Source organism: Corvus cornix, chromosome 1A (genome assembly GCF_000738735.6).
Source record: "Corvus cornix cornix isolate S_Up_H32 chromosome 1A, ASM73873v5, whole genome shotgun sequence".
In the NCBI taxonomy this organism is placed as follows: Eukaryota; Metazoa; Chordata; class Aves; order Passeriformes; family Corvidae; genus Corvus; species Corvus cornix.
In genome coordinates, this window is record NC_047057.1 from 63,364,975 (window position 1) to 63,390,293 (window position 25,319).

General features: G+C 41.9%; 1 protein-coding gene across 4 annotated transcripts in view; it reads right to left on the reverse strand.

Annotated features, from left to right (window-relative positions):
• Nucleotides 1-25,319, reverse strand: part of FAR2 (fatty acyl-CoA reductase 2) — a 123,426-nt gene that overhangs the window by 49,412 nt on the left and 48,695 nt on the right. For all 4 annotated transcript variants that reach the window (XM_039570903.1, XM_039570905.1, XM_039570904.1 and 1 more), the window contains exon 2: nucleotides 13,416-13,641. In XM_039570903.1, the coding sequence (XP_039426837.1) occupies nucleotides 13,416-13,604 (189 nt within the window). In that variant the 5' untranslated portion in view covers nucleotides 13,605-13,641. The remainder of the gene's footprint in view (nucleotides 1-13,415; nucleotides 13,642-25,319) is intronic.

The window sequence follows — 25,319 nt, forward strand, 5'->3', positions numbered from 1 at the left end:
AAAGAACCACTTATTTGATGCTAGGAAGAGATGCCAAAGCAGTATTTTGGCAGTTGTTTATGAAGTGATTAAGATCTTCTATTTTTTCTATGCAGATATAATAAAGGATGGCCATTTATTTTGCTAATTGATACGAAATGTAAGGACTAGAACTTTAAATTGATGGAAAGACAGAAATCAAAACCTGACTGTCCTTTCTTCAGTGGACAACGAAAGAGCCCCATGCAGAGAAAATCCCGTCCTTGAGGGATGTGTATGGTGACAACATGCAGGAGATGGATGAATCCAAAAGGATTGCAGAAGAACAAAAGAGTCTTGTGTCTCAGTCCTTTGAGCAAGTCTGTATTTTCCCTGCTTATCTTTCTGGATACACCCAGTGATGTTACACATCCCTCTTCAAATTCTTATCTACAATACAGGTTTTCTCCGCAGGCTATTTCTATGTTTCACCACACTCTTTACGACATTAATAGTTACATGTACATGTATTTACTGCTCTCTGCCCTTTCTGGAAAACAAAACAAAACAAAAACACAAACAACCAACCCCCTCGAAACAAAACAAACAAACAAAAAACCCCAAACCTATCTCAGCTTTTCTACTACCTTGAAAACAATAAAATAGCAAACCCTATTTTCACAGAGGAAGCCCTTGGGTATCTCAGAGAAGGCATGTTGTGGGATTAGGCCTTACCTTTCAAAAAGATGCATCACTTTCCTGATACATATATGTGGAGAGAATGTGACATGGGAAGTAGTCCAGTGAAAATGACATTTTACAAGAAGAAGTTACAAGCCCCACCTCCGTGTTCTTAGAAACTCGGGTAACTTGGATAGTGTACCTGGAAAGCTGAGCTGCACCTTGGGCACGAAGTTTGGTAGAGAAACCAGCTGGCAAGAGCGTATTTGAACAAGCAGCCACATGAATGAGCTCTCAAACACATTCTGGGTATCTCTGGCAGTGCAACGTGGAATTCTGTGGCTGTGCTAGAACTTCTACCCACAGCATGAGAACAGATTTCATAGCTTAAGTATTCTACCTAGGGAAGGTGAACCCTGCTCTTACAAGCCTTTGGGTTAAAAAAACCAGAACTCATGAGACACAAGCTCCTTGCTTGCTTTCTGCTGACACAGAGCAAATAAACCTTGCTCCAGGAAAATGCCTAAGCAGGTATTTTATTTAAAGCATGGCCATTGAAATGGGAACTCACTGCAAGTTTCCTATGAGCTTTTGACACACTGCATCAGGAAGCCACACATCTGGTTCACCCCACATTAAAGAGGGAAAACGATTTTCATTTATTTGACAGAAGGGGTAAGTGATTAATCTAGATATTTAAACAGTTGTTCTGAAGGAATAATATGAAGCTTTGATGTATCTCACATCTTCTCAAGTCCTTCTTCAGATTCTTCATAGGCCTCCTTTAGGCACTGGAAGGGCTTTGTCCTTCCTAATCTGCTCCCTGGGTGGTTGAAATCCCCCATGAGGACCAGGGATTGTGGATGTGAATATTAAGTGCTGTTAATGGCACTGCCTCTGTTTTAATCCCTTTGCTGCCAGCCACTCACTTGCTTCACTATCACCAAGTGCAGTAATTCCTGGGACTTAGAACACCCTGCCAGGACATGCTGAGACAGCTGAAGCGCTTCGCTCACTAAGGTTTGTTTAGGGACTGACCTCTGGAACACCGAAACTTCTTTGTAATGAACACTGCCCGGCAGAGGCAGGAGAGTAAAAGCCAAAGGATGTATAAAAAGACTAGGAAAGCTACCAGAACTCAGGAGCTCAGAGATCCAGAGCCTGTTTCCCTTCTCCAGCTTCCTAAGTTAGATATTTCTTAGCACTGCCAGGTGTCAGTAGAGACATAGTGGCATAAAGAATGCACTACAACCTGGAGGTTTGGGTTTTTTGCTCGGTTTGGGGTTTTTGTTTTTTTAAGGTGCTAAACAAGGTAAGTTCCCAGATAAACTCTTAGGGAATTCTGCTTATAAGTGACCTCCAGGCAAAGCATGAACCATTAAACTCTTGCAGTCTGAATGTCCAGCCAGGTTTCTTTTCCTCACCTTGACCATAACACCTTTATCTGCATGTTGGCAATCTGATGGAGACAATGCTGACAGCTTTGCTTTTGTCAAGGTAAATGATATCCACAGCTTTCCCTCATCCACAGATTCAGTCATTTTATCACAGAACAGGACCAGATTGGTCCAGCTAAACATATCAAGGGTCAATCACAGAATCATGGAAGCGACTTTAAAGATCAGGGGTGGGGCAGCCACAGCTTCTCTGGGCAACCTGTGCCAGGGCCTCAGCACCCTCACAGGGAAGAATTTCTTCTCAATATCCAATCTAAACCTTCTCTGTTTCAGTTTAAAACTGTTCCCCTTGTCCTGTCACCCTAGGCCCTTGTCAATAGTGTCTCTCCATCTTTCTTGCAGGCTGCCTTCAGGTACTGGAAGGCTGCAATTAGGTCACCTTCTCTTTTCCAAATCCACGCTGACCCTTCAAGTCACTCCCTTTTCCTTCATGTACCCAGAAATGTCAAGAAAATTCACTCTGTGATTTTTTTTTTTCAGGGACAGAAGCGAAACTGCCTGAAGCTGCAGCTGCCTGAGTTGTCCCTCTTGCCCTTTCTGACAATGGGTGAAGCATTTGCCCTTTTTTCCAGCCATAAGTGTCCTCTAGAATGTAGAAATCCTGGAGGCTTCTGAAAGAAATGGAATACATAGTCCTTCATGCTCTCTTTACAGCCCTGGGAAAGAAATTTGCTGCAAAACATACCTCCACATAGAGTTCTACTAAAGTCAGCTTCCTGGAGATCAAAGCAAGGGCAGCAGCTTGGGAACTGCCCACATCCAACAGGGAGTCAACCATCAGGGAGACAGCGTGCCTCCAGGCATGGATACAGCACAGCAAAGAACACATTAGCTTTTTGAACAGGTTATTGCCTTTCTGCAAGCAACCTCCCCAAGCAGAAATCTACCCATAAAAATGTTTTTCCCTCCTCCACCACTGACAATTTTGTCACACTTTGTATGGAAATGCCCTTCCCAGTGCTGAAATTATTTGTGGGTGGACAGTTCAGGTGGTTAATTCCTTGGGTGTGGGCACACATGCAATGCCAGAAGTGGCACAGTTGTATTCACCTGGTCTTCTGAAACATGAGCTTATCACTTGAAGAATGATAAACCCTTTTCTTACCCTCCTGCATCTCTATTGTTGTGTTCTCACAGCCTGCTTTATACTTGAACACCTTGAATAATGAGTGAGGTACTTCTAAAAAAGGTTTAAAGAGGTCAGACTGAGAGCTGTTACAGAAAGGATCATGAAACATTTGAGTGAAGGTGTAATTACCCATACTTACAGTGTGTGTGTGTCTTAGCAGATTTTGATATATCTTTAATAAATAAAACATTAATATAAACTTCAGACAAGTTCAGAGCCCTCTGGACACCCTAATTTTTAAAGATGCATTCACTAACAAAAAGAGAACCTAAATAACTTATTCTGGCTTCATCCAACAGGGAAATTTTCAATGTAGTGGAAAAAACTGTCAACTTAATACAAAATTTTGCTGTAATTTAGAGCTCTAGTTCTGCCATTATAAAAATAAAAAATGAAATAATTAAAAACAAGTTGTTACTTTGGAAGAGATCACCTAAAAATATTTTGGCATTTGGGGTTTTTTTAGGGCCCTGGGGTTGGAGCTCTACCACAGCAATCAAGGTAATTCAAGGAAAAAGTCCATTTTGCCTGTCCTTACCCATATTTTCTTTGCCAAAAAACATTTGGGAGGCATTTTTTTTCCACTCCCAACTAGGAAGGTACTGACTGTTCATTGTAAACTTTTATTATACAGATGAAGTACCTGTAGTTTTATACACAACTGTAATCGCAATAACACCCAGCTTGGAGCCAGATCCAGGCTTCTGTTTTGCTGAGCTCACCAGATTGAAGGCTTTAAAACACATTTTAGTGTTTTGCAGCTACAAAACCAAAATAAAAGACCTTTTTCCCTAAACTAAGCTATGAAATCCCACTTTTAAGATGAGATGGCAACACAAGGAGACAACCGGCAGAGTTGACAAGGAAGACAAGAAGAAGGCACACAATAATAGAGATCAAAAGTACACACACAGTTAGTTAGTATCAAAGGTTTGTTTGGTTTTTAAACAAGCCACAAGTCAGTGCTTGTTTTTGTTATTCATATTTGTTATTTCTACTGCAGCAGTGCCCAGAAGTCCCATCCAGGCATCCCATGGTCAGTCCCTCCTTTTAAATCTTGATGCAATCACACTGACTATCCCAAAGCTTCATGTATGAGAAGGAGATCACTCCAAGTTTTCTCTCTCATCTAAATCATGCCCATAAATAATAAGCCACACACTTGGCAAAACCAATTCAGATTGTACCAACACAAGGCAAGTTTCTGGGGCAGCCACTTTGGCACAACCACCTTGAATTTTGGATAAAACAGACCCAAACTGTAGCACAAGACTGATGCACCACTGAAGACACATCAACATTCTCCAATAACAAGTGAAAGCATATAGTAACTGAACATATATAGGGTCAAAAATCAGTCTAATGATAATTTTTGATAGAATGAATAAAGCATGCCCTGATTTTAAAAATATTTAGCTAGATTAGCAACCCTTTCCCTCTGTCAACTCCAGATCAAACACAAATCAGGCCAGAACAGCAGGCTCTGGACAACCACCTCCACAGACCAGAGTGCAGCAGTGAATCATCCCTGTTGCCAGAATTAATAGGATTTCCCTCTGCAGTCAGACCAGCTCGTTCTGGGAGTCTGGCTGCAGTTAGTTTGTGCTGTTCACAGTCACACCATCGTTCATATTTAACTATGAATGGAAGAGCTGTTTCGCTTCAAGAAGCAAAATTAATTTACAACACCAATAATACTCTCACTCCCAGATCCCTTAAAAGAAAACAAAAGGCCTAATACAAGCCCCCAGAAAATTACCAAAGCCCAATTTTCAGGCTTGGGTTCCTTGGCACAATTCAGACATTTCGATTTGTGTACGCAACAACGCGAGTCAGAACTTCACAGTTTTTTAAAGCAATCTCCCTAGTATTTGGCAGCTCTTATAGGTCTGGTAAACATAATAAAAACAGCAGGTTGGATTTGCCAGAGTAAACTGCAGTCAAAGGTGACCTTCAGACAACTTTAAAGCTGTGTGATCCTCTGGAGGATGGATTTTGGGATCAATTGTAGGACACCCAGAAGATCAAAAGTTCTGGATTGTGAATATCAAGATGCACCACTGTGTCACAAGCGGGAGCTCTCTCAAAGGCCCAAAGGCTCAGAGTATTCCCCTCCCTTCTCCCCAGTATTTCCACAAATTTGTTTATCCATGTGCTAGTCAGGGATCAGGTTTTTACAGGGAAGTCAAAACAGAAGGTTAAAGATTCTGCCCCACTATATTTAGGATTTCTTCTTAAACTGCTGTGTTTTGTTCACAACAAACTTTATTTCTTTGCAGGGTCTTGGAAGGCCAGAGTTCAATTTAGGAAAACAGAAAAGCTTCCTTTAAGAAAAAAAAACATTGAAGAAATAGCTGAGGATGGAATGGAATAAAATCAGGCACAAAGAACAAAACATGAGTCAACTTTACACTGTGCTGAATGACCAAATAGCAAATTCTGCTTTTTGGGTGCTGACTGATGGCTCCATTGCCAACCCATTCCAGAAAAAGATGAGCCTGTATTTTCTTAACTAAGATTTGCAGGCCCTCAGAGGTTGTTTGAGGTTAGTTGTCCTCATTCAGCCCCAATTCCAAGATGAGAACCCATGCCTGCAGATGAGCTGTGGTACAGGAGCAGCTCCGTCGGTGTCCAGAGCAGTTCTGAAGTGCAACAGCCCAAAAAGGAATTGTGCCAACTCGCACACATCAAGAGCCAAGTCCCGGGCTCCAGCAAAATGACAAACATTGTTTAAAAACATGTTTGCTGAAGGCCTTGTTGGTGAACGGGTCACTTGGCAAAACTGTGAACACAAGGCATGCTGTGCAGCTGCCTAAAAGCTCAGCTCTCCCATGTGCCTGAGCAAAACCAGGATCCAGGAGAAATCGGCAGCTTACAAAGGATGCCCAACAGGACTTCTCTAATGATGTTGCTCCATGGCCTTGCTGCCAGCAAAAGCTGCCAGGAAATGGCTCTGACTTCTGTTACTGGTGTAAAACTCTCAAGCCTGTGTAGGAAAGTTTTTCCTCTTCAATGCTCTTTGTTCTTTTCCCATCCTCTTTGAAAATGCCATGCTGGACTCCTCCATCCCTCTAACGCACACTCTCCCACTTCCTCGACTTTTTCCTTTAGGACATGTAGACAGCAGTGGTGGTGATGCTGAAAGTTTTCTCCTGGCAAGGAGACCTGGAAAGGCACAACGTTCTGGATGGAGAGATCTCTGACTGGCACAAAAGTAAATTTTGTGGATTAGAGAATCTAAAGCTTCCGTTTAGTCACTTGAAAAAAAAATCTAACATTAGGATACTATTTCCATCTCCAACTTAACACACAAGGTCAAGTTCAGAAGCAATCACATGGGAAAAGAGGTGGGAAATCACATGGGAAAATGAGAGTCAGCAGTACCAATAAAACAATTACTTCTTGGGTTTGTTAGCTTCCAAACCCAGAAACTGTCTAGCTTGCTTATGCTCCAAGGCTGGAATCAGACAGTGTTGGTTTTCCACATTTAGAAGAGTGATTAACTGCATTTTCATCTCTGTACCAAACACTTTTACCCATGTTTAAATCGTTATCATCTGAAGTTGAAATACTGGCAGGGAAATCAAACTCATGCTTGTAATTATCCAGAACAAAAAGAAAATCCACCAGAATGCCACAGAATTGAAAGAATGACTTGTTTGGGCTACTTATTTGGGGCCATCACCTCTCTGAAATCTACCCTTCACGAGATACTCAACCAAAGCTAAATGAAGGTACCAAGAGAAATTCTACTGATTCCAGGAACTGGGCCTTGGCTGCAAACCAGAAAGTATGTAGGCATAAATGCAAATTCAAGCAACGTTATGAAGATCCTTTAAAGGACCCAACTGCAATCTTAGTTTGCTAACTTCCTTATGAGATTCCCTCTTTCTTCTGTATGACACCCTTGCACATTAAAGAAAAAATACTGTGAAGTTACAGGCTGTAAGTGTACCAAAGTATCACTGCTTATGGAGCACTAAAAATGTGTTTCATTTTACAGACGACAGCAAATGCAGCCTAACTGCGACCTCCATGCTGTTACTGGCAAGAGAAAGTCTTATTGTTGATATTTTTTTTAATTGCATCATTCTCAAGGTACTGCCTGCTCATTTGCTTCAAGGGCTGAACTTTTATTTTGTCATTTATCAGCTGGTAGAATCTTCACTGCAGAATCTTCACTAACACACAAACCCCTTGGGATACCTGCCACTAAATAAAACAAAAACGGCTAGCTTGAAAGAGAGTGCCATCATGCATGTGTGCATGTGTGTCTAATTGGGCTGCAGAGCAGAGTTTTGTGCTGGCTGCGTAAAAAGCTTGTCTGTAACATTCCTTGGACAAAATGAGGTCTCTGACCATCAGAGTTCTCAGAGCACACTACCAGCCATGATATCTTTACAGATTGAGCAGAATAACTGAATATTAATATTTAAACATGTGCATGTCTCTTGTTAGATATCTTACGTGAAACTGAGAAAATTCTCCTTTGTTTTCAGTTTTTTTTTTAACTTTACTGCATGAGCAACACATGCATTAGCATACAATTGGCTAAAGGGATTTTTCTGTAATGCCTCTATTTGAGGCTCTGTATTCTCCCCTGGAGGTGTTGCTGTTTACATCACGATCTACTTGACATCACAAAATGATTTTAAGGAGAAAAATCCCAACCAAACAAAAAAATCCTTCTGAAATCTGATGATTTCTTGCGATTCCAGACCAGGCCACAAAAAATTGCAAGAAAAGAAGAAGTAAAGATAAAAGTGAGGGACAGCTTTTACAGATTGTTCTGCAGGTGGTGGGTATGTGTGTAGAATGACATGAAGACAGAAACCATTAACCCCCTTGCTGTTGCAGCTCAGCAGGCAGGCACAGAGAAAGCCGAGCTGCACAAAAAGATCTTGCTCTACCCTTCACACAGGGCAAATTTTCTGTACACACACCTTGCAAGGATCAAGACTCTGCTGAGGTGGCAGCTGCTGCCAGGCCAGTGTCCCCTGGTTGATGTTGGACCACCCTGATTCATGCTGGGTTTCTCTTTTCAGTGGAAGATGAGGAAACTGATGTGTCAGGTTTTGACACCAAAACATTTTTATTCACAGAATGACAAACACACTTGAAATTAACTGAGAAGCATTTTTGATTTCAAAGATTTACTAATTTCAGAATAATTTACCTTGTTTCTACAGTTTCATATCGCACTGTGTTCTTGTTTTCCATTTAGAATCTTATGTCATTTAAACATTCTTAATTTCATTTTGATTTACTGTGTACCTTTGTACAACTGGAGGAAATTGAAAACTGCAGTCTATTTTATTTTAAAAGAGTTGACTTCACCCACTGTGAATACCTGCAGGAGCAGAAGGACTGAAGACAGTTTGCAAAGATGGAGTATTACACTGTGACGTCTTCTTGACAGTGATAAAACTGAGGTTTGAATTCTGTACCATCTGGCAGAGCTTGTGACCTGGAGACAAATGGCATCCCCAAGCCTTGTCTGGGTTTCAGCAGCACTGCTTTTTTTAATAAAAGACAACGTATCACACTATTAGCTCATAATCCTTCCTAGAGCTTCCAGTACTGCAAGTTCCGCTTTTAAGAGGCAAGATCCACAGGAACCATGCTGATAACACCACAGAACTGCATCTCTAAGTGATCAGAGACTGATGTTTCAGGTAGAGAGTCATGCAGGAGTACAGGGAGAAGCCACGTAATAAGGGACACAGCTTCTTGCAGTCGGATGCCTTCGGGAAGGGTCTAGAGCACAAGTGTTAGGAGGAGTGGCTTAGGGAGCTGGGGTTGTTTAGCTGGGACAAAAGAAGGCTCAGGGGGTACCTCATTGCTCTCTACAACTACCTGAAAGGAGGTTTTAACAAAGTAGGGGTCAGCCTCCTCTCCCAGGTAGCAAGTGATAGAATGAAAAGGAAATGGTCTCAAGATGTGTCAGGGAAGGTTTAGATTGGATGCCAGGAAAAACTTCTTCACCAAAAGGGTTTTCGAGCATTGGAATAGGCTGCCAAAGGGAGTGGTTGAGTCACCACTCCTGGAGGTATTTAAAAGATGTGAAGATGTGATGCTTAAGGACTTGGTTTAGTGGTGGACTTGGCAGTGCTGGGTTAGCACCTGGACTCCATGATCTTAAGAGTTTTTTTCCAGGATAACTGATTCTATGACTCTATAACTCATTTGTTCTTCAAACACACAGAGATAGAAAAAATATTATTTCAGTCTTGGCCTTGAACACTTCCAGGGATGGGGCACTTATAGAATCAGAGAATCAGTTAGGTTGGAAAAGATCTCTGAGAGCATCGAGTCTAACACCACCATGTTCCATCAACCTAAAAGCCTCATTAGCCCTGATCCAGGTACACACCGCTCTGCAGTGGTCACAGCAGATTTCAGGAATGCTGTTCCAGATGGAGTGACAGGGCACCAGTTTGGCAAGGAGAACTTTTATTGCTTATGGTGATGAGTGAGGGGGCAAAGACAGGGATAGTCATAGGAGGTGGGGAAAGATAAATCTGAAATGATTTGCTGAAATATACAGGACCTTGCTGGATGTTTGCTGATAAACACAGCACACTTCACAAGGAAATACTGAAGAGGCAAAGCTGTCTGACAGCATTGAGCATCTGCTTTTTGCAGTGGCCAGGCCCATCGCAATGTGCAGCTCCAGACAAAGCTTTGCAGGGAAGAGAAGGCCTGTCTGTAGCATCCACTGTAACTATAAGGGTTAACTGTGGATGGACGACAGGAAAAAGCAGCAGCATTTTACAGTCACACCTAATTCTCCATTTTAGGCAGCCTCCCCATTTTCTCTCTGAATTATCAGAGACATTAATAAGAGCCTTTTCCACTCCCCACTTTGCCCGATCTTTCTAATTAGGAACACTGAACAAATATATCTGAGAAACAGCCTGGCAGCAGCAAGCAGCCTTGGTTCACTGCATGCAGGGCATGGAAAATGCTCTTCTCTCCCACGGACAACGGGAAAGCTACAATCGGTGACTCAGCATTAGCCCAGTAACTGCTCTCCAGGGAATCCAAGACAACCCCTCCAAGCATTCCTGCCTAGCTCTGTGCACAGAGGGATCAGACAGCAAAAGCGCTCCTTGAGACAATTCCCTACCTCTGATAAACACACACCTGCCATCAACGAACGATGATACATCCCTGTCAAGCTTTGCCTCGTGATCCGCATCTCTGGACACATCCAGGCTGCAGCCAATATTGAAATTTAGGGGGTTTTGTGTAACAGCTGTGCTCTGTGCAAGGCAGACGTGGCATTTCATAAAGCACAGGGTAATAGCTTGATTCCCTTAGGGACTTGCTGCTGGAAAATAGAACATCTCCTTTCATAAATAGGCAAGGTCACAATGCTTGTTTTGGATTTGATGCTGAGATAATTGAGTATCTGTTCATTATACATTGCATATTAATGCACTAACGCAACTGCATGTAAAACTAATTTTACTAGACCTGAGGAAAGCAGCTTCATGTCAACGCCTATTCAGCTACAGAATGCAGTCAAAGAACTCTGATTTATGCATAAACTATTTTCTGTATTTTCCTTTCCATGTTGGATTCAGAAGTTGAAAAATTCCAAGTAACCAACTGTTGAAAAGCACAAACTAAGCTATTTTGCCCGTTCACATTGTATCACCCTTTTGAAACTCACAGCTGCTCTTCTATTTAACAGGAGTCATCTTCCAGTGTATTCACATGTACACACAGTGACCCAGACAGGTTACAAACATGACACCTCAGTGTTTAAACCCTGTAGATATAATGATAAAAGCCACACAAATTTCACAGAGATATATGAAGAAGGATCAAAAGTCTAGGCAAGTTCTTTCAAAATATTTCTAAGTACTACCAAAAATCAGGAGTCCCCAGAGGACCTTACCTGAAGAACCTAAACATTATGCAACTAATTCTAACCAATCTGCTTCACTTTGATCTTACTTCATCTCAAATAAATTTTATCTCTTTGTTTAGAATATTTGGAAGTTGGCAACCTGTTTCTCTCTGCTCCTTTGCTTCCTGGAATAGTTCCTTTCTGGATGTGCAAACAAGAAAATCCAAAGGACAATACTAGGTCACAGCTAAATACAAAAGAAAAAAGAGTTACTTGCAAAGTGAATGTGTCATGGATCAGTAGAGAAGATTACATAGGGTAAGATATGAAAGAAGAAATAAAGTGTTTTCTCCTAAACCCAGATACAAGCACTGTTCTACATTAAATCCAGTAGTTTGGGGGGAAAGGAATAATTATGCACTAGAGTTTAGAAATTATAAAGGTACACAGAAACAGCACACATAAATAACAGAAAGAATTTTATTCTGAATTTTCCTGTGCTTACTCCAAAATATCTCGTCAGAGATTATGATCAGAAATTTCAAATGTGAATGCTGTCTGAAGATTTGGAACATAGTTTTGCTGCATTTTTATTTGTTATATACCTCAGGAATTTCGCAAACTAGAGGATGCAAAGCTCAACCGTAAATGAAAGAGCAGTCTCTAGATTGTGATCAACTGGAAAAGATCTGTAAAAATGTTAAGAATAATGTTTCCTGCCCTCCTCATCTGTCATTAAATTAATAGCTAGTGGAATTCACAGTTTCATTCCTAGGAAAAAAAAAAATCTCCAAGGCTGTCAACATTTGAACATGGCAAACACCTTCAAGGAGTAAGGTTTCTGCCTTAGGCAAGGATTTTTCAGTAATTTTAAAATGATCAGCATCAAAAAGACACCTTCTTCCTTGAGAGGACCTGGATGACTTGTGAGAGTTTTTTCTTCCCAAGGCTGCAGCAGCCTAACTTAGAGCCCTGCCTGCTCCTTTTGTTCATTTGGAACACGTTGGAGCAGGCTACCAAAGGTTCAAGGAGAGGTTATCAGGTCCTGCTTGCTGTTGGCACGTCTAAAACTGCTGACACATGCTAGGAAGAAAAATGGGTACATCTAATACCGCTGCAACAATAAAACAGCTACTAGGGAACCCCACCTAGAGCTAAAACACCTCCAAGCTGTGCTGGCCAACTGAAGAGATAAGCCAGTAGTATTTACACATAAAATGCAAACAGAGCTTACACAAGTCTTGATAAGTACCTAGGTTTATCATTGCCTCAGTGTTTTAAAACACAAGAGGCAAAAACATATGCAAAACACACCACATTTGGGATTTTGTTGGTTGATGATGAAAATCATTATCCACAGTGATGAAAGCTGAGGGTGGACTTGGCAGTGTGAGGTTAAGGGCTGGACTCAAAGACCTTGAGGATCTCTTCCAACCTAAATCATTCTACGACAGACCTGCAAAAGGCAACCAATGGGATTGTTTTCTTTTGTATCACTCACAATTTTTCCTGAATATGAAAACAATCTACTCTCTGTCAAAACCACATCAAAACCAAACAAACTCTGTTCTTGGACATACATCAGATTTTTCTAGCTTAATGCCTCAAAACATTAAAAGGAAAAAAGCACATTTTCTGCCAGACTTACTTCTCTCAAAGTCACCTATTTTACCTTAACTTCTGTAGAAGGAGGAGGATTCTTCCAGTCAAGTCTTGTTCAAACTTTTATTTTAGACCAATACTCTATAGCTATGTTGACATTCTCAGATTAATTCCAAGTTATTCCTTGCCTGGTAGGGCCAGATCTGTCCCTTCCTCTCATTTCACATCAGCTATGTACAAATTCACACTAGCATTAAGCATGAGCTTGAACTCTGGCATTTATCATAGCTGGAGCATTCTGAGCGAGTTCACAACCTCACCACTGGCTTAAGAACCTCAAGAGACTCTTGAGGGCCTCAGGCCAAGTCAGTGTCTCCTTACAAATTTTTACATTAAATACAGCAAAGGGCTTTGACATCCTTCTTGCTACTAGAGATGCGGATTTCCTCACTGGGATGGCAAACTAAGCAGGATCAAGCCACATGGGTGGAGGTCATGCAAAAGGGAAGTAAAAGGATTACATTGTTACAGTGTAAAATGCTGTGGCACCTATCAGACAGACACAGGTTCGTTCAATTCTTTTGGCTGTCCTAGACATAGCAAAAATATACAGCTGTTACAGCAGAAGTCAGCCTTTTGTTCTTCATGAATGGAGTAAAACAGAAGCCCTTTGCTTCACTCACCTAAATGGCTTTCAGATTAGATTCCAGAATAAACCATGTGAACTTACCTTACATTTCAACATGTTGGCCACTCTCTCTTGCATTGACTGACCAGCCTTTGGCCTGACAAGAATATAAACTGCTTTCACTTCAGGGCTGGAGCGCAGAAGTTTTTCCACCAGTACTTTGCCCATGAAACCTGTAGCTCCTGTGATAAGTACAGTCTTTCCATTGTAATAAGCTGAGACTGAAGACATGGTGCTTTCTTGTTCCTTCCCTTCCTGCAGCAGGTACCTGAGAAGATGCAGAAATAAAGCTTTAAAGGCTTTTGGGATAACCTTTTTAGTCACCTACGTCAACTCAAATCAGTTCAGTCAATGGCAATTTAAAAAATGATTTTTTAAAAAAGTCTTTATTGCAAAAATAAACCACAAAAATCTGAGAAGCTTAAAAAAAAATCAAGCTCAGCCTTATCCTCCATATGACACCACAGCTGCACACAGAGGTCAAACACAGCTTGTGCTGTCCAAGGCTCCCAGCAGGAGATGCTCACTGCAGTGCTGAACCGTGTTTATCTGCTACTGTTAAGTGGCAGCCATGAAGATATGCAGCTATCCCTACAAGACAAAGGAGAAAGAGATTTCCTCACAAACACTGCTGTGTTTTCCACTTCAATTCCACTGTGCCTATGGCATTCCTTGTCAGCCATCACTCATCGACGTGCTCAGTCTTTGCTGTTGCCTTGGCTTGGAATGACACCATGAAGAAAGCTTTTCTTCATGAAAGATACAGTGCAATCACCTTGCTCTGCAGAACTGCGATACCACACGCAGGTCACCACCCTTTATGAGCTGTTAGGGCCAGAATTCAACCCACTTCACTCTAAGGAGTGCAGATGTGATAGGCTCCCTCTGGAGAGTTTCAGTTGTCTGAACTCCCCTCTGGAGACCCACTGACATGATGTGTCCCAGTTAAGTATTTTAATTAGATGCAATGGTTTCAGGCCTGAATGTCCCCAGCCATCCTGATTCAAACTCTTTAAGTTGATTAAATGCAAACAAGGCTTGGACTGAATCCTCTTAGAAAAGCCCCTCTTCCCCTACTAATCTAACGGAAGTAAAACAACAATCTTTGAAGTGGGGCAGACCACAGCAAGCACAAAACACACACTGCAAGGGAAAGGCTCATGAAAAATACCAGTAAATGTTTTGAAAAAAGCCTACTGAATTTGACACAAAAAGAAACAAGAATACTATAATGCTGTCAATCACATATTCAAGAACCAGAACAATGATCTTGAAGTATCCCAGAAAAACTTCTCTTCCTCTAGCAGAAGCTTCAGAGACACAAAACAGGGAGTCAAGCCTGACAAAATATTACTCTTCTTTCCCAGTGCTTCCTGGGACCACAATACTTAGCATCAAACAAATGAAAATCCCCAAATTTCTTTATCCACAACAAATCATCAGGTGTAGAATCCAGTTTAGAAAGTGGGTCAAGCAGAGTAACTTCTCAGGGATGCTATTCTACAAACTAATAGCTGTGGGTATTCTGGCTCAGTGAATTTGGTTATTACCCTACTTTCAGATGTCGTCCAGATTGTAACTTAGATGAATGCAGAAGGCTCATCTAGGCCTATTAAAAACCTGTTCTTATTAAAGAGCTGGCCACTTGGGAAGTTAAACCAACAGGTTAAACTACTGGATAATTAACTTATTTATAATAAAATGTCACCTCTCGTTCCAGTTCGGAAAAACTGACTCATATTGCAAGATAGGAACTTGCAGAGCCTGTAAGTGTGTGAAAGGTGTATAGGGCCAGAAGAAGGCAATAGTTTAGCCAGATGGAAACAAAAGACCTCAGAAATTTGGCATGACATGCCCTGCAATGTAGAAAAATGAAGGAGAGAAGGCCTTAGTCACTAGAAGCCATATAAATCCCACTGAACAACAGGAAACAGAAAGATAAATTATAAGGACCACTTCCAGCCACTGGATACTTGCTTTGAACTTGTATTCAGAAGATCCTATCTGCACAAAGAGTACTTTGCACCATAAACTTGGGAGATTACCAGAGGAGTTACTCTCCTTCCCACACTTCAGGAGTGGAGAGCATTTCCAACCTGCACCACCAAGCACTACAGCTTTGCTTTATAGCTGCAGACTACGGCACAAATAACTGTGAAAGGCTTCCATGTGCGGACCTCAATTGATTATGTTGTTTCATTTGGGTTCCCTGCTTCAGTTATCTAAAAGGGGCTACATTTGTTTTGGCCAGATGTTCAATGCCTGCTAGAATAGTAAAATAAATAAATCACACTACTTTGAAGCGTCCCTATAATTAACCGTGCAGCCACGTTTCATGAAGTATTTCTGACAAGGACTATGTGCACATAACTGACAGTTCTTCGCCATCTAGTCTGAGACCATTTTGAACGTTTGATTCCAAAAAAATCCAAAAATTTAATCTTCCAAGCCATTCTGGTATGATGAAAATGGAAGTACCAAACACAGCTACTGAAAAAACAAACTTCCAAGGCAATCTGCTGTTACTCTGGATTACTGGCTTAACCTCCTAGGGTTAAAAGGGAAGAAAAATCACATCCTTTCTATTTTCCATAATAAAGCAGTCCAAGTTAGGCAGCCTAGAGTTAGTAGGGCCAATTTCAGGGTTGCATCCAGTTGCTCAGGACCTCATCCACAATAAAAAGCCACAAAGAATGAGATGGTGTTATGGGATCAGATTTGTGTCTTCTTGCAGTACATTTATGTTTCTATTTCCTAAGTGAGTTTCAGAAAAAAATACAAAAATCTTGTACCCATCTGACGCCATGCTAATTACCAAGAAAGAAAATCTGTGGATTTGTTTAATGCACACAAACAAATCCATGTTTTGAGATCATGACACAAAAGCTGGAATGCTGCAATTTGGTATGTTCAGACAGACCCCTGAATCTCCACTGTTCAAGCAAATTTAAAGCGGCTTTTATTACATTCCAAGTTCAAAGGCAGATTCCAGTTTATATTCCAGATTGCTAAGATATTTTCCTTTCAACTTAGTCTTGATCTTTTTATTTTGTAAAACTATCTTTGGGTTTTTAAAATATTTTTAAGAGTGTTACTGATTTTTCTCTGTTTTTATTGATTTTGCTTGGCCTTTGTAAAGCGATTACTAAGGAACGTATGGAGACTTTAGGGAACCAGAGGATTTCTGAGGTCAAAGGGTGTGACCCAAGTAATGCCTGCTGACCTGACCCTTTGGAGGCCTACTTCAAATCAGAGAGAAAGATATGCATGCCTTTTGGCTTTTTACACTCGAATTGTTAGCTGCAGAAGGTTATACATGGCCTTGCATTTTAAGGAATAAATAGTCAATACTGAGCACTGCCTATTTTCCAGTCAATTAAACTACAAGGGATTAAGTGCCTGGTAGGACCATTTGAACTATGGCCAGAAGCTGCAGTGAGCTGACCCCTTAGTGAGGTAAAGAAGGATAAACACTATTTCATATAGGCTGAGGTTCCTGGCTCTTCCAAATCTGACTGAAGATGAGAAAGCCGCTGAATTGTGGAGAAAAGCCCAATTCAAGTGAGTAATTACAGGCAACTCAGATATTTTAGGCATTAATCGAAGAAGGAAAGCAATCACTGATGCCACGTGAATTTCTGAGTGCAGCATCTTTGCAGCAGCACAAATCTCTCTGATGCTGACTCATCTCCAGCCAGAGCATGAAAAAACCATGAGCCAGGAACCCCACTGAGCCAGGAGTCCCACTGAGCATCTCTGCAGACACAAGTGCACAAGCTGCTCTGATGGTACTGCTGCCTCTCAGAGTCTCCTCTGGATCAAACAGAGAGGACGAGCGGCAGCACTGCGTTACAAACAAAGCCGTGATCTTGTGCCACAGGACAAGCAAAGGGAAAGGTGGGAATCCTAATCCTACCAACCTAATACTTCCCTCCTGCAAAATAAAATCATTGTATCCTCAGTAGAATAGCACAGATGTTCCCCCTCCTGAGAGCAGATACTACTGAGCTGATATTTAACAGAACAACTGCTACACTGTCCTCATCTTTCACATATTTCAGTGATGCCAAATCTGCATCCAGCTTGCAATGGTGTAATGCAGAGAGTTTGGCTGCTATCAGAGCCAGAATGGTGGGAAGGGAAATGTGGATCTGAACCTCACTGACTGCTGCCACTGCCCACAGCAGCTCCATGGCTGCAGGGGGTCAAGGAGGGACGGCAAAAGGGAGGATGAGCAGTGAAGGTGGACTGGAAGAGGTGAGTATTTCAGTATGGTTTGGATCACTGCCCTACTCAACCAGGACAGCAGCCATTTGAGAAGCTTATCTGTTGAGATACTTGTCTTTTCAACTCAACAGCATAAAATGAAAAAAACCCATTGTTTTGTGCAAGAGCGAAGGACCATATGCCTGCAAATGTACATCTAGATTCAAAAATGGCCTCTCTCTCATCTCCTTGTACTTAGACTGGTTTTGATGAGATTTTTCTTACACAGCTTTATGCAGGGATGTAATTTCCATAAACAAGAGGGTTGGCCTGTTCAGGTGAGTCTTTCAGACATCAAACTAAATGTAATAAACCAGCTTCAACCGAAATTACACTTAACAACAAGCAATAGTTTTTGAAACAAAGCCACAGACAACAAGAGTCCTGGAAGACAAAATAATTCTTGGCCACTTTCTGACAATAAATTTTTAATCTTGGGTGAAAATATCCAATCATACATAAGACAGTTTTCTTTCATCAGGATTCTGGAAGAGTTATAATTAATCTGGAACATGCAGAGAAAGAAAAATTCCTCTTTTGCTTCAGAGAACTTGTATAGCTGAGGTCAGAAAAAGCAATATAAAGTGGTCACAGACTATTTCTGTCTCATCAATTTATTTCTTCAGTCTATTAATTATTTTATGAGTTTTAAATGGACTGAACACTGGGGATGCCTGAACAATACATCTTCATATAATTATTTTCTCTTTTACATTTTGTCCCAGGATGTACTACAGAGACTCTCCAAAGAAGGCAAGTAATTATAATACATAAAAGCAATTATTTCTAATACATGTTTTTTGCCTGAAAGCATTTGTTGCTAGTTTAATCATCAGAAAACAAAGACACACCGTGCATGCCGGAAATAGCTGAGATTGTGACTTGTTTTACATAATACTGACTTAACTCCTGGCTGCTCAATAACACCAGGAGAAGGTCACTCAGCTCCTTTGATTTCATTTTCTGGGCCCAAACTCACGACCAGGGAAGTTCCACTGCAATGACCAACATTTCAACTGGGATTAACGTGAATTAGCTTAGATTTGATCCTTCGGATTTAAAATACTTTCTGCACTTTCAGTAATAAGCAACAGTGAATCAGAGCAGAAAATGGCTGTAGTTCAACACTGCACACCATTTGTGACAACAGCGCTGCTGACACAAACAAGCAGAAAGTACCACCAAGGAGGCACTGAAGTTACATAATGTATTTCCAAAGGTCTTCAGGCACAGAAAGATTTGTGTAGCCTATGAAGTCAGGGAGATTTTACTGATGACAGAAAATGAAGCGAGGAGGATGATAAAATGGCTGTTCTACAGAAAAATTAGAAGTTCCTTACACTTTGTTGAACTTCCACTGCTGTTTAACATCACCTAACAGCAACAACAGATAAACCTCCTCTCGTTCAGTTACAGAATTAAAAGGAAGGTCATAATCCACCCTTTGTACAGGCACTATAGAAGCTAATGCAGCATAAAGAAATAAAATCCTGTGATTCAAAGATGGGCACATTTAGAGCCAGACTGAACTCCTGATGATAATCCTCTTTGAGAAAGAGATTTTGCTCCGAGCAATTTACACCAAATATAAATGTTGTTATTAGAAGCCTGAAGGTTACATCACTTTTCTCCAGCTAATACATTTCAAATCATTTTTTGTTTGCCAACAGTAGCAATTCAAATCCATAACAGCATCCCCAAGTAGCAACACGCAAAGAGAAATTCACTGCTCCCATGCAAGGGTTTCCAGGAAACCCTTCCTGCCTTGAAAATCCACACCAGGTTTGCAATCCATTTTAATTTATAGCAATTAAATCTAAAGAGACAGGGAAGTGTGACAGCATAATTAAGAGCTGGAGACAACAAGCAGCGTGCACAGCTGGATCCTGCAAACTGCTGAACAAGACAGGCAGACAGACACAGAAACTCTGGGAATTGTGGCTGCTGGGCCAAAGACCTGCCCCCAGGACAGATGTGGGCAAAAGCTGGAATTTCCACATTGCTTAAGCATTCCCTACACTCTCCTGAGCAGTACAAACTGTTTGACCACCATGAAGGACTAGAGAAGAAAGAAGGAAGCAGAAGGGCCACTAATGCAACACAGCCCAGGAGGAGCCTTTGATTTTTTAATGAAACCTGATAGTCTCACTCAGTCTCACTCTGTTCTCTCCAAAATTAAGGAAAACAAGCCTGTAAACATTTTAGAGTTGAGACGAGGCAATGGTGCTGAGGACATACGTACGTGTCTCATGTGGGATTTCAAAGAACAAATATTTCTCAGTAGCTCAAATATCAATGTATTCTGCCTCAACCCTATTTAATTATTCACTTGGTAAGAACAGCAGCTACCAGAGCCTTCAAAGGTGCAGCTTCTGCAGGCTCCTTTTGCATCACATAGTCCAACATCTGTGCCCACTTTCTTTTTTCGGAGAGCTCTCCCATTTTTTTAGAGCTAGTTGTTGCAAAGCCATTGAGCAGGTTACAGGATCAAAGCATAGATCAGGACTAGAAGAGAGTTTTTGCTCTGCCCCAGCACAATTAAATGCAGACATCTGATCATCCTTTTAAGACTCTTCTTGGTCTTAAAAGCTCTTCTGCAGGCAATCCTTCCCCTTCTTATTTCCCCAATTCACTCTTCACAGACATTTTCCCCTTGCTCTTTCTCCAGTGATCTGTACAACCAGCAGTCCTCTCCCAAAACCCTAAATCAAAATCCCTGCCATACCCACTGCACACCAATCACTCTGCACCCCAGCACTGCAGAAGGGAGGTCTCAGTGAAGTCAAGAGTTAACTCTGCATGATAACAGGCCTGTCTGGCACATTTATTTTATTTTAGACATCTCAGTTGATAACTTCTTATTAGCATGCAGCAGCTAATGTATTAACAAAGATTTTCTGTCCTTTTTCACTACTCGTCCTTGTTCCCCGTCAAAAATAGTGGCACCAGCTTTTATGACATTGTTTTTCCCCTGAAGCAGTTATCAAGCATTGGAACAGGCTTCCCAGGGAAGTGGTGGAGTCACCAACCCTGGAGTTATTTAAAGATGTGTAGATGTGGGATTTGAGGACATGGTTAAGTGGTGGACTTGACAGAGTTAGAAGCTAGAAGAGTTAGAGTTAGAATCATAGAATGGCTTGGGGTGGGACCTTAAGGATCATCCAGTTCCAACCCTCTGCCATGGGCAGGGACACCTTCCACTAGACCAGGTTGCTCAGAGCCCCATCCAGCCTGACCTTGAACACTTTCAAGGATGGGGCAGCCACAGCTCCTCTGGGAAACCTGTGCCAGGGCCTCAGCACCCTCACAGCACCCTATCTTCCTAATATCCCATCTAAACCTACTCTCTGTCAGCCTAAGGCCATTTCCCCTTGTCCTGTCACTATCTACCCATGTGAAAAGTCCCTCTCCAAGCTTCTTGTAGGCCCCCTTCACTCGAAAGTGGCTTTAAGGTCACTCCAGAGCCTTCCCTTCTCCAGGCTGAGGAATCCCAGTTCTCTCAGCCTTTCCTCACAGCAGAGCTGCTCCATTCCTCTGATCATCTTGGCGTCCCTGCTCTGGACTGGCTCCAGCAGCTCCCTGTCCTTCCTGTGCTGGGATCCCAGGGCTGGATGCAGCCCTGCAAGGGGGTCTCGGCAGAGGGGGGCAGAGGGGCAGAATACCCCCCTTCCCTCCCCTGCTGCCCACGCTGGGGGCTCGGCCCAGCACAGGGGTGGGGTCACTACCTACTCACACACTGCAGAGACACATCGAGCTCTGCAGCCACCAACAACACCCTCCAGGTCTCTCTCCCCAGTGATCTTTAAGGTCTTTTTCAGCCTAAATGATTCTCTGTCTGAGCCAGTTTAAGATACTCACATACAGTTTGAGGGTAACCAGTGGCTGACGTGTTTTGGTGTTTTTTCTCAAGCCCCACTTTTGGAACAGTCCAACTACCACAGCTGCTCCGAAGGACAGCAGCTGCAGGATTGCCACCTCCCCAGCAATTTCCACATTCCAGCACTCACAGAAGACTATCCCAATAGTGGCCCCAAAAAGGACTGGGTAACTAAAAACTGCGTACATTTCTGTAACAAATGGAAATGAAGTGGTGATTGTTGACAGCAGCAATGCAAATACTTTTGTGATTACAGCAACCACATTCTTCACAAAGGCACTGTCATGTCATGAAGAAGAATGGTCTTTACTCAAGATTTAGAGTCAACAGCAATATTGATCCAAGTAAATCAATATCACTGATCATTATCTAGTAAGTAAATCTATGCCATGGAATGATGGAGAGACTGCCTTCCCGAGACTGCCTTCCTTTTTTCTACTGCCACTCCATCCAGTGCTCCTGGTCAGGTAAATATCTAAGCACAACGCTCCAAAGTCTTAATGAAATCAAATGAAACCGAATTTCTGTGTTTTCGTACGAAAACCTTAAAAAAAAGCCCTGCAGAAAACAACAAAAGAAACTGAGGACAATGTGCAGGAACACAAAGTGATGACCCCCTAATGACCATGCTTTCAAAAAACCAATTATCTAAGTCATGCTACCTTTCTATTTTTACTACTTTTTCCCCACAGCTATGTCCAGTGGAATATGTAAATAGAAAACACAATCCTGTGCAGATTTATCACTATAAATGTGTATTTTTGTTTGTATTAAGCTTCAAAACAAATGCAAAATAATTAATAATTGGCTGAATAGCACAAGCTTAAAGAAAGCAAGACAGCTGTAGGGATTCAAAGATACAACATGTATTTACCATTCCCAGTTTCTAATGACCACAGAGTCCCGATTCAGTCTGTCTGGATTTCCCAGAGCATAAAGGCTTTTTCACTGGAGACTTTTCTTTAGGAATGAATACATGTGTACTTGTGCAGTGCACGCACAGAAAACTGGGTTTATGTTGAAGACAGAAAACTCTGCCAACTGCTTTCTTCCTTGAGTCTCATCCATTTTTGGATCATCAAGACCATGATGGCAGTGGCCACAGAATACCTCACACTGTGAACTTTTATAAGCTCTAACAGGGTAAATATTACTTTTCCTCTATCCTTCCATAACATCTGAATTTGTTTGTACCCTCCTTTTAAGACAGAGGAAACCACTTATCAGCTGAGAAGCTCTTGACATGTTGTGAGGGAAATGTCTTGATGAGTTCAGATAATACAGTAGCTGTGGTGACTGCACTAAGAAGTTTAGCAGTCCTGTGGCAGCAAGTTGAAATGAAATTTCACACTTTAGATCTCAGATCTAACAGAGTGGACAAAATTACCTTCTGTGTTCAGACATAGATTTAAGGTTAACTAAGTAACAGTAATTATTTTTCTTTCCAATAGGAAGCCAAGCTCAGCAGTCTGAGTAGTTTTATATTGGGGTTTTATTGAGAAGTGCAGTCCAGAACCGTACTCTTGTCTTGGTTGGAGCTGAAAGACAAAAATGCTTGAAATATTTCCCACCGAGAAGAGTCTTAAAAGGATGACCAGATGCATATGAGAGTCTGTACTATTAATTTAATAGCAAAGCATACATATAGACATTTATTTTCAAACCCAAGGATTTAAGATACCCGCAGGCTGGGATTTTTTAACTGAAACCTGAAAGAGAACATTATCAATGGAAAGACCACAGCTTTGCCTTTCCCCTCATCAAAGAAAAAGCATTTATTTTTTTCATTTTCCCTGTATTTCTCTATCTTTCAGGCTTAGAGTATTTGATGGCACCTGGCAAAGTTGTTCTGTCCAAAGCAGGATCAAACCCTTCAGAAGTAGGGAAGAAGTGTGACCAAAGACTATTTGATTCCAGGAAGTCCACAGGGAATTTTACACTGGTTATTGCACACTGCTAGCTGGCTTATTCTGCAGCAAGCCGGGAAATCAGCACCTGTGACCAGCTCTCCAGTAATTCCCTGCATCCCATTTTGTTGAAGACAATTCTGGCACTACTGGAATCAGAACCATGACACACTGACAGATTTGCTGCTGGAAGTCCTTGGCACTGAGATGATAAGGCAGCACAAGGTGCAGAGACTAGGGCAGCTCCAGCAGCAGACCTGAGGCAGGTCCAGCCTGGTTGCTGCCATGTCATGACTCTCACTGTGCAGATGTGATGGACTGACAAACAGCTCGTTCCCCCTTCGGAAAAGCAAGAAGCCACAGTGAGGAGAACCTAGGAGGCTGCCTCCTCCTCCAAGGATCCATAGGTGGAGTGCTGGGAAGGGGCAATGGAGACACTGGTACGGGGCTTGTGGGCTTCTGGACAGAGGATGAGGAAAAGGCAGCAGCAAAAAATTAGACTTTATATGTACAATGTAGAAAAATTATCAAGTGTAGAAGTTCTTAAGATATGAGCCAGCGAGACAGAAGGCACTTCCCAGATTCCGTGTGTTTCTGCCTCCCATTTCACCTCTCCATTCTGGGTAGACTTTTCCCACTGCTTTGTCTGACTGCCCCTGTCTGGATGCGTTCCCAACCTCTTTAATCCTCAATCTAGTGCTTCTAGCAAGAGAAACATGGAGTTACATCCACAGGTGATCCCTGCTGCTCCTCCTGAGGATGTGGGATAGCTCAGGGACAGGGAATGAAAGCTTAAGAGGTGACATGTGCCCAGAGAGACTACTGGTTTTGCCTTGGCCCCTTCCAACAGCAAATGTTATCCTAAGAGTCTGCAGTTTTCTTTTTCCTTGATATCTCAAGCCCAGCAGGCAGGCCTTCTTCTCTGGAAACTCTGACAGGGAACACAGAAGCAGCCCAGCTAACCCAGAACCTTCAGTAGCCATATGGAAGCAAGCCAGGTATTAATATGAAGCTCCACGGTAGCTGCTAGGATTTCCAGAGTAAAGACAGAGTAAAGCACTGTTTGATCAAAGTGGAAAACTGAAAAAAACCCACTGAGCATGGACAGGGTGAACGTGTCTTGGATGCTGTGATTGCAAAATGTACCTTTGTAAGAAAAAATAAGAGAGCAAAAAAGCAGAGTTTGTAGGACTCTGTGATTAGTATCTGAATCAGTGTGTTTGTGGAGGACTTTCCATTCAGCTTGTACCAGGATGCACCTCACAGTGAACTGAGAATGCCAGTCCAAGAGATCTCCTCACCATGCTACACCCACAGTTACCCACAGCAGCTTCAAACTTCAAATAGTTCTGAGATCTCTAAACACACGGAGCCAAATTACTCCTGGAAGATATCCTGGCAATCTGCAACACTGATGAAGCAAAAACTGAACTCTTCCAGAAAACAGTTTCCTAAACACCAAGACCGATAGAGGAAAGAAATTAAAAACCACCTATAAGGGTCTCCTCCCATGCTTTGGAAAATTCATCCTTCTCACGGCATTTGCCCATTGGCGTGCTGTGGATAGCTAGCAACACAGTCTGCTAACACAGGTGCTGACCAAAGCAGGCTTTGGTCAAGCAGGACACAGCTCACCAAGAAATGGGAAATGGACCTAGAGCATCTCACTTCACAGCAGCTGACAGCCACTGCCGTAATATTTTGTAACAGATTTTATAGGTGCAGTTTGCACCTTTAGAAGGTATCAAGAAAACACAGAAGTCATGGTGTTACTTGCACTTAGAAATGTATTAAACACTTCTTTTTCTACCCCCATCAGCTCTTCCCCTATTTGAAACTCAGTTACAAGTAAGCAGAACTCATTCTACTGCAAACATTTTCACAAAATCTTTCACC